Below are 13,173 nucleotides of genomic sequence, written 5' to 3' on the forward strand. Positions count from 1 at the left end.
GATGACATGTATAAACTATTAAATCCAAAGTACATGCTTCCCCACGTGCATTGTTTTGAGCCAGCTCTTTAAGCAGCTACCTGAAGACGAGGCACCCACCGTTTCATGTTGTATCTAACAGAGCATGACAGTAGAAAATATTCCTTTTACAAACACCACTATTTTCAATAATACATGTTTATCTTTCTACATAGTGCTGTACAAGTGTAACCTGTGTTGTGCAGACCCACACCACACTTGAACCTGGGAGGTAGGAATAGGAGAGTAAAAGATTATACACTACATTTAGTGTTATAGATACTATGTTATAAGATACGTTATTTATTAACTCATTGAATGTCTCTGATAATTTGTGTGTGTGTGTGTGTGTGGTGTACAACTATACCCGCTGGTTAGTGAAACACAAGGTAGTGACTATTGTATTGACACAATTGAAACAGAAAATAGTTTTTAATATAAATGTATTTCTCATAGGTCTATTCAGTGTTTATTTAAATTCTCACATCTGTATGCATCATATTAAACAGTCTCACAAAATACATTCCCCTATAGGCTAATTAACATTTAGGGGCCTAACTGTGAAGTGCAATTTCTTAAAATAAATACAAAACAGAAAAATAGCAAACAAATCATGTTTGGTTCGAATTGACTCCTCCTCTCCACCTGGTTGAACAGTTCCACCTTCCTTTAATTTTTTAACAATCGCAAATTATACAATCAGATGTGTAGCTGGTTTATATAAGTGTATATTTAACAAAACATATGAAACTGCTCATTTCTGTTTTTTGTGTTTCTTGTGCTTTTTCTTCTTTGAGTGGGAGTGCCGAGCCTTCTTAGAAGAGGACTTTTCATCACTGCTGTGGTCATTCCGTTTCTTCTCTTTTTTTTCTTTCTTTCTTTTTTTCCCCCTTTTCTCCTCCTGTTTGTCAGAAGATGGCATTGGCTGACTAGTTTGAGCAACTGGCTCTACGGTCTCTTCATCTGGAAGCAGGTTATACTGCTGTCCACCCTGAGAGAAGCAATCTGCAGCAAAGTGACCCTTGCAGCCACATTTCTTACACGTGGTGTTCAGCACAGCCTCTAAGGTTATCCTCTGTCCTGTTAGATCCTTAAACCTCCTCCTCCTTCGTTCATCTTGCTCTGCCATCACATTATTTGGGTCCTGGTCCTTTCCAGAGCCTTGATTGACAGCCTTCATGGAAAAGGAAAGCTTTATTTTCTCCCCAGTGATCTCTCTCCCAATCACCTTAATCCACACTTGTTCTCCAACATCCACAACCTCGGCGGGGTTCTCCACACGACATGCAGACATTTCACTAACATGAACCAAGCCTTGTTTCTTATATCCCTCGACTTTGACAAATGCTCCATATGTAGTTACAGATACGACCTCCCCACGGAGAATAGAATAGAGATCTGGGACACCATGCAGAGAGCCCTGCGCTGCGTTCTGCTGCTCATCTTCCTCCTCCATCATGCACCCGTCGACACAATCACTGCTTACAAATTCAGCAGTCAAAACTACGTGAGCAAAAACCTTTACGTTTAGAGCAAAAGAACGGATCTGATATTTACTTCGTCTCGAATAGAAACACACACGCACGCAGCAAAACAGGAAATGAACTGCTATATCCGGTGGAGCACCCGGATGTAAAACTGTCGAAACGAAGGCCCTTTTCCAAAGAGCACCGTTTCAATCAAACATATATGTGCTCCCCTGTTCTCTTCCACAATGATCTAATGAAAAGGGATATGGGTATATTCGGATAAAAACGCGTAAACGCCACCTCAAGCGTGAACAACAAGAGAGAAAGTCGGAGGAACCATAAACTGCAAAAAATGAATGGGGAGGGGGGACCTTGCCCAGATACGGACTTGACGTCACTTTGCAGTCCAATTGTAGTCCGTGTGGACTTAGGGTATAGCTGTAATAATGTCTACTCGGCCAATTGTTTTTTTCACTTGCGAGCCATATTCTCTAGATACCATATTTGAAGCAAATTACAGCCATTTATTTATGTGCATATTACATTTTTCATGCCATGGCCCTGCCTGACGTTGATTTGTTCAGTGACCGAGAAACTCAATCAATTTTGAGAGGTGCACTTTCCTATCCCGATCATTTTGGCCTGCATTCATTCAATCCTAATTAGTCTACATCAGGTGTGTCAGTTTATTGGCCCTGTGGCGTGTCACTCCTATCTCCATTCTGCAAAAACTGCACTGCCGTCATCTAGCATGGCAAGGAACGGTGCGTAGTCTGCATGCTCTCATTCGTATGCCTATAGTCAAAAACTAGAATTCTATTGAAACGTGCACATGCTTAATCGTTGGTCATGCTGTCTGGAGCGAGTGGAAAGTCTCTCGTCGCTGACGTTACATCCAAATTTGCTGAAAAACCTTGGAACGAAACATTCCAGCTTGTCCGACGGTGCATGGTAATATTTCAGAAATGGTCGCCTACGCTATGCCTAATTATATTAGTATTCCCACGAACGACCATCCTTGCCTATTTAAGATCATTGACAAGGCCAGAGGATGCACACCAATCTCTCACTACCTTTTCACAGGGCAAGTTCAGAATAGATCCCACCTTTTCCAAACCTTTGAGTGGTTGTCTCCAGAGGCTGCAGGAAGCCCTGAATGGTATGCAGGCCTGTTTTCGTTTTATTTGGTATGGTATGACTATGCGTTGACTTCACTATTTGCCCAAATGTAACATTTACCTTTTTTATCGCAGTGTCCTCGCTGAATGCTATGGTGTCCAGGTTGGAAGTAATTGCCAAACAGAGAGGGTTGGTCCTGGATTTTGTTAAGCAGTTATTTGTTCAGGAAAAATACATGTAAAATAGCTTATATAACCCACCCTGTAACCTTTAGACTTCCCTATATTCATCCAAGCCCAGCAACATTTCACACATCACAATACAGACCTATCTGTAAGCCACCAATAGTAGACTTACTTGATCTGAGTAAGAACCTCTCATTGGTTTGCAGGCCAAATGTTAACATGTTAGCATGTTCTTTGAATATTGAGAGGGCACAGCGAGTTATCTCCTTTCCATATAGGCTAGGCTCACACCTGAGCCCCACAGAGACAGCCTGTTACCTCACAGCTGACCTGTTCTACTTGGAGGTGCTGCTCAAGCCTGATGGTGGCGTGGAGGATGTAAAAGTAGCCCTGCATGGTGAAGCCCCAGTGGTAGGCCTGTTTCACACTCTTGTGCTTTTCACTGACCCCATGAAACAATCAGTTGAGTTTAAAAGTTTGGGATCACTTCTAATGTCCTTGCTTGTGAGGGGGAAACTATTTTCCCCATTGAAATAAGATACAAATTAGTCAGAAATACAATGAAGACATTGTTAATGTTCTAAATGACTATTTCAGCAGATTTGTAAAGCACCTACCGGTAAGTGCCAATAGATAAGTGTTGAGTGCAAGCACCTAAGTGCCAAAACATAACTGTTAAGAGCACATCATTAACTATGTTTGGGTCACTCCACGTCAGTTCAACCAGGGCCCACGCACTTAGGTCTCAAAAATTTCTGAAAAAATTACCAGGTGTACCTATGTTACCCAGGAGACACACTGTAAAATTACTCTTAAGATCAATACTTTCCAAGATACAGCCAGTTTTACAGGGGAGGGTGTCGATTTTGTTCGGGCCTTTTTTTTTTTTTTGTCAAAGTTCACAAGCCCACAGCGCAAGAACTAAACCATGTAGGAGGCTCAAATTTTGCATGCTGGTACATAAATAGGAATACTATGTAGCAAAATCGTCATGTTTGGTCTGGATAATCCTGCATGGTCATGGTCATAAATTTGATACAAATTTTATTGGAGTTTTTGGCTGGGCTCTGTTTAAGCCTTCAGAAGACATATTTGTACTCAACATAGGCTCTTGATTTATTTTCCTTACTGAGATAAGTAGAAACACTCTCTCAAAAAGCAATGAACAGAAAACAAATCCCTTCAGGGTCTGAACAGCAGACCTCACAAGTCTGAAAAATCATTTTGGTTATCATTTTCAGAGCACCCAAACACCCTGTGGGAATATACAAAGATTTTTTAAATATGTTTTTCTTTATTCTCCATGATCCCTTTTTGAAAAAAAAAAAAACAATTTCACTTGTCTTATGCAAATCTCTTTTATTTTCCACCCTGAACATGGGCAAAAATGCCCCATTGACATCAATATGCTTTATATAGTCACCACACTGCCACCTGTGGTTGTATAGAGTAACCTGTGGTAGCTCTATGCAAAACATATTGATGTCAATGGTGCATTTTGCCCATGTTCAGGGTGGAAAGTGAAAAAGAAAAATTTGCATAAGACAAGTCAAATTGGTGTTTATGAAAAGAAAAGATCATGGAGAATAAAGAAAAAAATATTTAAAAAATCTTTGTATATTTCCACAAGGTGTTTGGGTGCTCTGAAAATGAGAACCACAATGATTTTTTAGACTTGTAAAGTCTGCTGTTCAGACCCTGAAGGAATTTATTTTCTGTTCATTGTTTTTTGTGAGTTTCTAATTATCTCAGTAAGGAAAATAAATCAAGAGCCTATGTTAAACAAATATCAAGCCGACTTGACTTGACTTGAATATGTCTTCTGAAGGCTTAAACAGAGCCCAGCCAAAAACTCCAATAAAATTTGTATCAAATTTGAGGGACAGCTATGACCATGCAGGATTATCCTGACCAAATGTGACTATTTTGCTACATACTATTCCTATTTATGTACCAGCATGCAAAATGTGAGCCTTCTACATGGTTTAGTTCTTGCACTGTGGGCTTGTGAACTTTGACAAAAAAGAGGCCGAACAAAATCGACACCCCCCTCCCCCTGTAAAACTGGCTGTATCTTGGAAAGTATTGATCTTACATAAGAGTAATTTTACAGTGCGTCTCCTGGGTAACATAGGTACACCTGGTAATTTTTTTTCAGAATTTTTTGAGACCTAAGCGCGTGGGCCCTGGTTGAATTGATGTGGAATGACCCGTTTCCAATGAGTATCATTGGGCTAACCTGGTCATTAAAGAACCCTTTTGCATGTACCGGTATGCTGAAAGGTGGTGCCAGTTTCTTCTACAGGAGGATAGCGACTCAAAGCACAGCTCAAATCTATGCAAGATTATGTTGGAAAGAAGCAGTCAGCTGCTGTCTATTCTGTTGGGAGTGGTATCGGTATATGGAAATTTGTGAGTGACCCCAACGTTTTTACATTCTGATTTTGTTTTTTTTTTTGTGTTACAGTCCAACAAGTTACTGCTTCAGCTGTTGAGGTAAGGGGAAAGCATCCACATAGTTGGTAATATGCGGTGTAAAGATTAGCAAAGGGGGTAATATGTTGCAGCAGGATAGACAGTTTTGTTTTCAGGCTTCCTCATTAAGGCTCAAATAGGTTTTCCTGCTGTGCAAAATGCAACATGACACTTGTATGCTTTTCTAGGCAGAAGTTGTTTGTGGACTTCTCCACAAAGCTGAATGACCTGTCATCCCTTTACAATATCCCTGGTGACAAGTACTGAGCCTTAACTGTTATCACATAATATAATGTAATCTGTGTGTATCTGCATGGGTGTAATTTAATGTTTTATTTATTTTAGTGATATAAAGGTTAAGGTATGTACGGCCCTACAGTTCATGGAGAAGGACTTGCTTACCATATCGCATATGCCCAGGTGAGAAAGGGAGCATTTAACTCTCAAGAAGATGAACGTTTGGATAGCACATGTTCTCTTTTTAATCCGATAGGTCATTATAACCTCTTGTTTTAGATCTTTAAGAGAAAATGATGTCTACATTGACACCGTTTTGAATGGGAGAGTTGGAAAAATCGTGCCAAGTGGACCAGGTAGCTATTAATGGGCCCCTTTTCTGATGTAACATGGGTATGTTCTGGCCTTTTAATTGCTTTCCAGTCAAGCGTTTCTTGTGTGTGCGGCCTGGTTCAAACTAGGCCCAAGAGAATTAGGACCAAGTCTCTGTATCTAAGTCCGGAAATATTCTATTTCTGATTCTTGCTGGTTTTTCCAGGAACTTCTATGAAGATCCAGTATGCCATCAGTCCCTCCAACAGGCTCTTACAGAGACATTGTGGGGGTATGTTTACATTGCGGATTGAACTGCCATCCCTTGCCATAGTTTGTTGCCTATTAATTGTGTCTTTGTGAAAACCTTGCTGTTCCTCCACCGCCTCTATAGCCTCACCTGCGCCTCATTGCCTTTATCCTATACCTTTTGGAATACATTTCTTACCTCCATCTGCTAGCAGTAACAGAAGCCAGCAGCAATGATGCCCTGCAACCATACTCATACCCCCCCCCCACTTATGATGGAGATTGCTCAGGTCTCTGTTTAAGATGTGACTTTGTCCACTTTGTGATAGTCAGGTTGTATTTGCCGCTCAACTGCAAAGGAGGAGGCCTTCAAGGTCACTCTACTCCCTAAAGTTGATTTATAGGCTTTGAGTTTTATTCACTCATTGAAGCTGTTTATTTTATTACCATGTGTTTGAGACTGTGAATTTATCTCATTCACTGATAGCATATTTAGTTTTAGTTAGTTTAGTTCAGTTTGGGGTATTTATTCACAAAAGTGTAAAGGCTTTGAGTTTATTTGCTCTCTAACAGTCAGATCAAGCCCATCACTCAGCAATCGCCTTTTCCTTTTGCTTATGTTTTAGGTGTATTCACAGTTTTAGTTTTAAGAAACTTAAATACATAGGCTGCTTATTTTGTGAAAATAAATCATTACGGCTACATTGACAAACTCTAAATAATTCTTCTGAATAAATAATGGTTATACTGGTCATATGTATGTGTGTGTGTGTGTGTATATATATATATATATATATAATATATATATATGCATGCATGCATGCATGCCTCAATGGGTAGGGCTAAGACACAGAGAGGCTCTTTAGTGGAAAAGTACTGCCCTGGTCAGATGCGCCACATACCTGACAAACAAACACAGCAGTGACCTTGAAGACACGGAAATGCTTTGAGGGTGTCTGAACTGGTTCAGAGCGGTATCCTCTTATCAACAGTTCATGCAGCTGCAGAAAATTCATGTGTCAAGATTTGTCTTTTCCATCCTACAGATATAGATGGACTCACTCAGGATGCTTTTGTGATGCTGGGGCCAAGCGAGAACACACACCGACTACAGCTGGCCTCTCTTATTCCTTCTCCCCCACAGATTGATTCCCAAGGGTAAGCATATGGGTCTGTTTGCACCACAGTAGCGTAAACCTGTATTACAGTAAAAGGGCCATAAATAATGATGTACAGCACATTGAATACCTTTTGTGTATGAAATGCGCTATATAAACTTGACTTGCCTTGTGTTGACTAATAAACCAATGGAATGTGCTGCAAGACAGTTATAAGTTCCCTTTGTAGTACTGTTTACCTGGAAGATGTACGTTCTAATCCAACCAATTTAAGCCAGTCCACTGACTGATTTGACTGGTTTGACTCACATCCAGATTTAATAAGGGATTAGTTGTGCATTGTATACTGTGTTTGATAACTACGACAAAACGTCTCTGTACACAAATCATGGAATTTTGCATATACATGGTCCAGTTTCAAGTTGTATGCAAAGATTGATACGTTTGTCCAAATTCAAGTCATGATATGATGTACAGTGCAAAATTCATTGACTTAAGTGTGCTTGTTTTAGCTTCCCATTGTTTAGTCCACTCAAAGAAGTAGCCTCTGAATCTCTGCCTGCTACTTTCATACTGAGGCTGCAGCCTGCTGTAGGCCTGCGCTCATCTGTCATTCACCAGATGGAGAAAATCACAGGTAAGTTCCCACTCTGGGATAACAAATATAGGCAAGACATCTGGTGCGAAGTATTACATGGTTCAGAATTATATTGTATTTTTTTCCAAAGTTAGCCATCTGATACCACTTTAACATTTTGTATATTTTTTCCCACGGCAGGGGAAACCTTTGTGTTTCAATCTGTGATGAAGTTGATCCAGTTTTTTGTGTAGTTATGTCTTTTGTGCTTTGTATTGAAGATGTCAAACCTGAGGCTGACCAGCAGTGGGAGCCATTGTTGCAGCTGCTGATGAGAAGCACATTAGGAGAGAAGGGCTTCCAGGAATCATGGAATCCTGGCAAAGAGGCAAACTTTTTAGTGGTTTGTACATTGTTGCTATGTCTCAGTGTTTCAGCATTATAATCCATTCTGTAGTGACACCTACTCCCTCAGAAGCTAACAGTGGCCCTCCTAAATCAGTTCCCCATCTCTCTTTTCATAGGCCCTCCCTGGTAATCAGGTCCATGGGTATGTTCTGTCTGGACCTGCTTGGAGTGCATCATCATGGAAAGGAGCCCTTATTGACACCATACCTTTCACCCATCCTGCTCATGTGCCTCTGCTTCTGGAGCTTCTCCGCCATCAGTCAGCTCTCAATATTCTCTTGGCTAGCTGCATCAAAGGTCATCAACACTACCCAGGTCTGTGTTGCATCTCACATACTCATGTTCTGTACTGATTATGAGAGAGCCATTGCTGGCTGATATCATTATATGATTATTAGTTCATGTTGACTGGAATTACAGGAGTAAACCTTTGTGTGTGGTCTCTTCTCATTTGATCATTAATCAGGGGTCTCAAACTCCCGGCCCGCGGGCCAAATCTGGCCCGCGTCCGGCCCAATTCTGGCCCGTGACGTATATCAAAATAATAATGTAATCCAGCCCTTGAGGGTATTTTTAATTGCGACAAATGACGATACTGATTAAAATAGACTATAGATCCAAGTACGGTGACATATAATTTGTAGGCTACTCTCCTCCACTATTTGCTAAACATCCAGAGCTTGATCCAAACCCAAAATCGCTGCACAAAGTTTTCAGGAAATACTTGTATTACACGCGAGAAACACGAAGACGTGCATTTGTAATGACTCGATGCAGGCCATAGTTTTGCACAAATTGAAGCAGAAATAGGCCTACACCAAATGTTGAAAAACGTTCACGTGTGATGAAGTCTTAGGTAGACTTTGTTATTCACCTATTCTGATTCTGAAGGAGAATATCCTTTTGGAGATTGATCGATCGTCTATTGACAGTGATGGTCACGGTGCGTCTGTGAATGGAGGTGCGTCTTTACGTGTATACGATAGGCTACCATGCTTATTTCGACCCTCTGCCCAACATAGCTCGGAGGTTGCAGTGGTAATCGTGATAATTGTGTCCGTAATGGACGTGGTACAGACAGCAGGGCTAGTAGAAATAGGGCTCTGAAGAACTACAGTCACCCTCGATAGGAACTGATTTGACCAGGTTTATTGTAGGTCTTGTGGTTATAGGCCAATAATAGTTTACTATTGTTGGTATATGCATCTTAGGTGTTTTCCTGTTCATTTGTTATGTGGGTAATATGACAAAAAAGGTAAACCTGCTCAATGTTCATCTAGTATTTACTGAAAGGTGCATAATTTGAGGTGCTTGCCATCCACTGGCAAATTAGATGGGTAAATGTACCCCCTTCATAAACTTTTGTTTATACTCAAAGATTTTTACATTTACAGTAGGACTTTATCTCTGACCACTTTCAAGCCATGGCCTTTTGAAATTTTGATGTAACAATCCAATGGTGTTGCTTTCTTAACCCTGACGCCTATTGCCAGGTTTAAAAAAGTTATGAGAGGAAAATATTTTTATTCGGTGTGAAACACACACATAGGCCTACCTGTTTTTATGCTTTTTTGTTTGTATTAATATTTATTTGATCATTATTTTATTTAGAAGCTACAAGGTTGCTAGCACAGGTTTCTAAAAATAGATAAAAAAAAATACTTGCACTCTGTTTGTAATTTTGTGTTTGAAAATACAAAATTTGAAATGGCGTTCTTTTTTGTATTCTTTAACACTGATGTGGCCCTCCAATCAGATGACATTGGCAGAAGTGGCCCCCAGCTCATTTGAGTTTGAGACCCCTGATTTTAAATTGTTCTTACTCGCCATGCTCACATAAAAACTTAAGGATTGGCTGGCAGATGCACAGTATTTTCATCAAATCTGACATGCTACAATTTAGTCAAGTCTCAATACTCATTAAGCTGGATAGTGGGAGCAATAACAGGCAGCTGCTAAGAGACTATATGATATTAAGGACCATACTACTACAGCTTCAATAGAAATGAATACTCAATACAAATATTTTGGGGCAGCCATAGAATAAATGGACTGGGATGGAGTTGACTGCCTCCATTATTTTGAGGACCCCTCAGCCGCATGGTTATGAATCATTGAGTCTTTTGAAGGACATTGTGTTTATGTTCTACAGAAGCAGCATCATCTGATCTGTACTGTGAGGTTCTTCCAGAGTCTGACTCAAGCTTCTCCATAATGTTTCTTCTTCCTGGAACCAGCTCTCTGGCTGTTTGTAAGCATTTAACAAAATACCCCATCTTTCGTTTGTATTATGTATCTAAATAAACAAGTGTTAAACTATAAAATATTGTATCTTTCAGTGTTTGTTACTGTAATAGACATCTGCCAAGTGCATTGCCAGCTGTTTGCACCTAAGCTAATGGATGCTGGCATGAATGACTACATCTCCAGGGTTATGACGCGGTACTATTAACCTTCATTATTGTTTTACTTTTTTCGTCAGATAAATATCCTTTCAAAAATATGAGTATGAAGCATCAATTTTACAATGCAAGACATTGAACACTCTTTGTTTTGCAGGTGCATGTCAATACCTATAACCATGCGGGCAATATACAAGAGCTTAATCAATCCTATCTTCGCAACTGACCCTGAAATCAGTACTTCTCCACATGAGGTGAACACGACAGTCTCTGTTGTGGTGGACCACTCCCTGCCTCCAGCACCAGATCTTCATACTGGGTCATCAAAAACGGAGAGTCCTGGGTCATCAGAAATGGTTGGCCAAACAGGAGAGCATCTGGGACCAGTTCCCCCGAGTTCAATCAAGGAGGAGGATCCTGCCATGTGTCCTTCTCCCTCTCCTTGTTATGTCATGGCTTTGTCTTCGAATCAAGAAGTGAGTGATTCAAATACAGAGGCTACTGCTAACCCTTATCCCCTGTCGTCTGTGTGTGTATTTCCACACTGGTCAGCCAGTGGTCATGTAGCAGAGCTTGTATAGTACTGTGTGTGTGTGTGTGTGTGTGTGTGGAAGAGGGGTGCGGGTTGATTCAGATGTATGCAAATGGAAGTGTAATAGTTGTTTTAGAAAAAATCCTTAATAAAGATAGCAGTTTGGTCTTAAATTGTATTTCTAAAATCTGTCTTTTTATCAAAGCTTGCATGAAAAAGATGTCAGTGCCTGTTTATCATAATCCTTTTTACTCTTGAAGACAATAATCAGGATTTGTAATGAGAAAGACAGTGTATGCAGTCTGAGTCTTACATAAAGCCAAACTAGAATAGTATTGAGCAAGAATTCTCATGGGAACTCTTTACAGGCAGAAAATATGGCTGTCGTGGTTAGCCGTTTTCTGGATTTTTTTTTTTTTTTTTTTTTTCAGGGTCAGTGTGTGTTTGTTTTGTTAGTGAAGAATGAAGAAGTGAACTGGCCTAGTTAATGTTATCAGTACATCCAGCTTTTAGCTCTACCTGCACAGAAATATTGTGTCTCTAGATGTTAGTGTGATCCAGAATGAATGAATGGAAATTTGCATGAATGGTTTGTGTCCTCCTTATCGTCTCCACTTGGACTAAATGGTTTCCAATAGTTTGAACAGTTGAAAAACTGCGTAGTCTGGGATCTGTATTGACAGTTTTCCTTCATTTGTTTATTTACCTCTCTAAGGATTGCGTGCACATTGACATAAGTAGGACTCTTTAAGGCAGGAAGTAAATTACATTCTTGGTGTGCATACCACCGAGACTGAACACTTGGCTGTAAAAGGACTGTGGGGCTTGGCATTTGACCCCTTTGGAGACAGCCAGAAACGTCCACTGATTAGTACCATGCAAGCCAAATGAGGACTGTAAAAATCAGAGCCTGCTTCGACACATGCAACTCTCCCAAGAAACTGTCCAATTCTGAAATTAAACAGTTACACAAGCAGTCTCCTTCAATACAATTGGTGATTAAGCTTTACTGGGGTTTTTTTTTTTTAGGAAAACACCACGAAGGAGGGAGGTGAAGGATTGGAGTGAGCATGAGAAAGGAAGGGTCTAGCAAGAATAATCAGATTTATAGTAGTGGGAAATGCTCATTATCAGTTTGAATAGTGATTATCTCCCTGTATGCAGCCACTAGCAGAAGAAAGAGTAATTCTGTGAAATAGGAAAACAGAATGGAGGTTGTTTGAGCAGTCACTAGGCTGGATATCCATCAGATATGAGTTAAAGTATTTTGGTTCAGCAGTGTACAAGAAGGCTACATGTCCCCATTTTCTGTTGTTAATGCAAGATGCTGAGTAAGTATTGACACACCTAGGTCCATTGTCTGAGCTCCTCAAAGGCCACAGGATGTTACTGATAGGAAGATCGAGGAAGTAATAGAATGATAAAAATATCTTAGGTGTTTGTTCCACAGTTCCTGTTGTTTCAGCACTTACAACAGAATGTTTCCGTTAATAGTGTTTGGGGACCACTTTATTTAGTTATTTATTCTTATTCTTGACGGGAAACTTTTGGAACAAACAATTCAGTGGTTCACAAATATGCTGGCTCCCACACTGTGTGAAGCAGCCTACTAGGACATGTTTCTCAGTTCTCCACACTGTGGTAATGTATTACTGTGTTGTCTTTAAAATGTTAGTTGTTGTCTTTTCCCCTAAGACTAATTTAAGAAGTGTTCTCAAGGGTAGACTTCCTCTAGAATGTGGGGAACAAAAAAAAACAAATCTCTCTTGTTAAGTAACCAAAGTCCAAGCAGTAAAAATGTAGTTCACTGCCTGACTTTTCAGAACCCAAACTCATTTACTCTGCACCACAACTTTTTTTTACACTTGTTAATTTAACCCTTTATAATGTAGACTATAGGCCTAACATAATAATGCATTGGTGAATACATCTCATTGCAGAGTGAAGCTCGTGGATTTTAAAGCCTAATAAAAACAAGAGTTGGACAATCAGAAAGGGATAAGCATAGGCTTATGGGCCAGTAGCCTACCCTCAACTGTGGGCAAAGGTAGCCCATACCCCAATTTGTTTAA

General features: G+C 40.1%; 2 protein-coding genes across 3 annotated transcripts; one reads left to right on the forward strand and one right to left on the reverse strand.

Annotated features, from left to right (window-relative positions):
- Nucleotides 1-431: 431 nt before the first annotated feature.
- zcchc17 (zinc finger, CCHC domain containing 17) lies at nt 432-1,630 on the reverse strand. The gene has a single exon (XM_048266859.1). It carries the CDS (start codon nt 1,475-1,477, stop codon nt 773-775), a length of 705 nt encoding a protein of 234 aa, XP_048122816.1. The 5' UTR covers nt 1,478-1,630; the 3' UTR covers nt 432-772.
- A 539-nt stretch (nt 1,631-2,169) lies between these two features.
- Nucleotides 2,170-12,082, forward strand: zgc:111976 (uncharacterized protein LOC553663 homolog). Of its 2 annotated transcripts, XM_048266857.1 has the most exons (17): nt 2,170-2,438; nt 2,571-2,646; nt 2,741-2,795; nt 3,070-3,202; nt 5,259-5,287; nt 5,455-5,526; nt 5,612-5,686; nt 5,783-5,859; nt 6,042-6,107; nt 7,111-7,222; nt 7,695-7,819; nt 8,041-8,162; nt 8,284-8,482; nt 10,320-10,418; nt 10,507-10,609; nt 10,727-11,045; nt 11,817-12,082. In XM_048266857.1, exons 1-17 carry the CDS (start codon nt 2,337-2,339, stop codon nt 11,850-11,852), a joined length of 1,800 nt encoding a protein of 599 aa, XP_048122814.1. In that variant the 5' UTR covers nt 2,170-2,336; the 3' UTR covers nt 11,853-12,082. The 2 variants fall into 2 exon arrangements, with proteins under 2 accessions (XP_048122814.1, XP_048122813.1); XM_048266856.1 differs by lacking the exon at nt 11,817-12,082 and having other exon boundaries at nt 2,171-2,438; nt 10,727-11,274.
- Nucleotides 12,083-13,173: the final 1,091 nt, after the last annotated feature.

Source organism: Alosa alosa, chromosome 16, assembly GCF_017589495.1.
Source record: "Alosa alosa isolate M-15738 ecotype Scorff River chromosome 16, AALO_Geno_1.1, whole genome shotgun sequence".
NCBI lineage: Eukaryota > Metazoa > Chordata > Actinopteri > Clupeiformes > Clupeidae > Alosa > Alosa alosa.

Bases quoted from the DNA above. Each gene is read 5' to 3' on its own strand.
- zcchc17 (XM_048266859.1), bottom strand. From the start codon at position 1,477: ATGATGGAGGAGGAAGATGAGCAGCAGAACGCAGCGCAGGGCTCTCTG.
- zgc:111976 (XM_048266856.1), top strand. From the start codon at position 2,337: ATGCTGTCTGGAGCGAGTGGAAAGTCTCTCGTCGCTGACGTTACATCC. The intron at 3,203-5,258 runs GTAGGCCTGTTT...TTTGTGTTACAG, and splicing joins TGCATGGTGAAGCCCCAGTG to TCCAACAAGTTACTGCTTCA. The intron at 10,419-10,506 runs GTAAGCATTTAA...TGTATCTTTCAG, and splicing joins AACCAGCTCTCTGGCTGTTT to TGTTTGTTACTGTAATAGAC.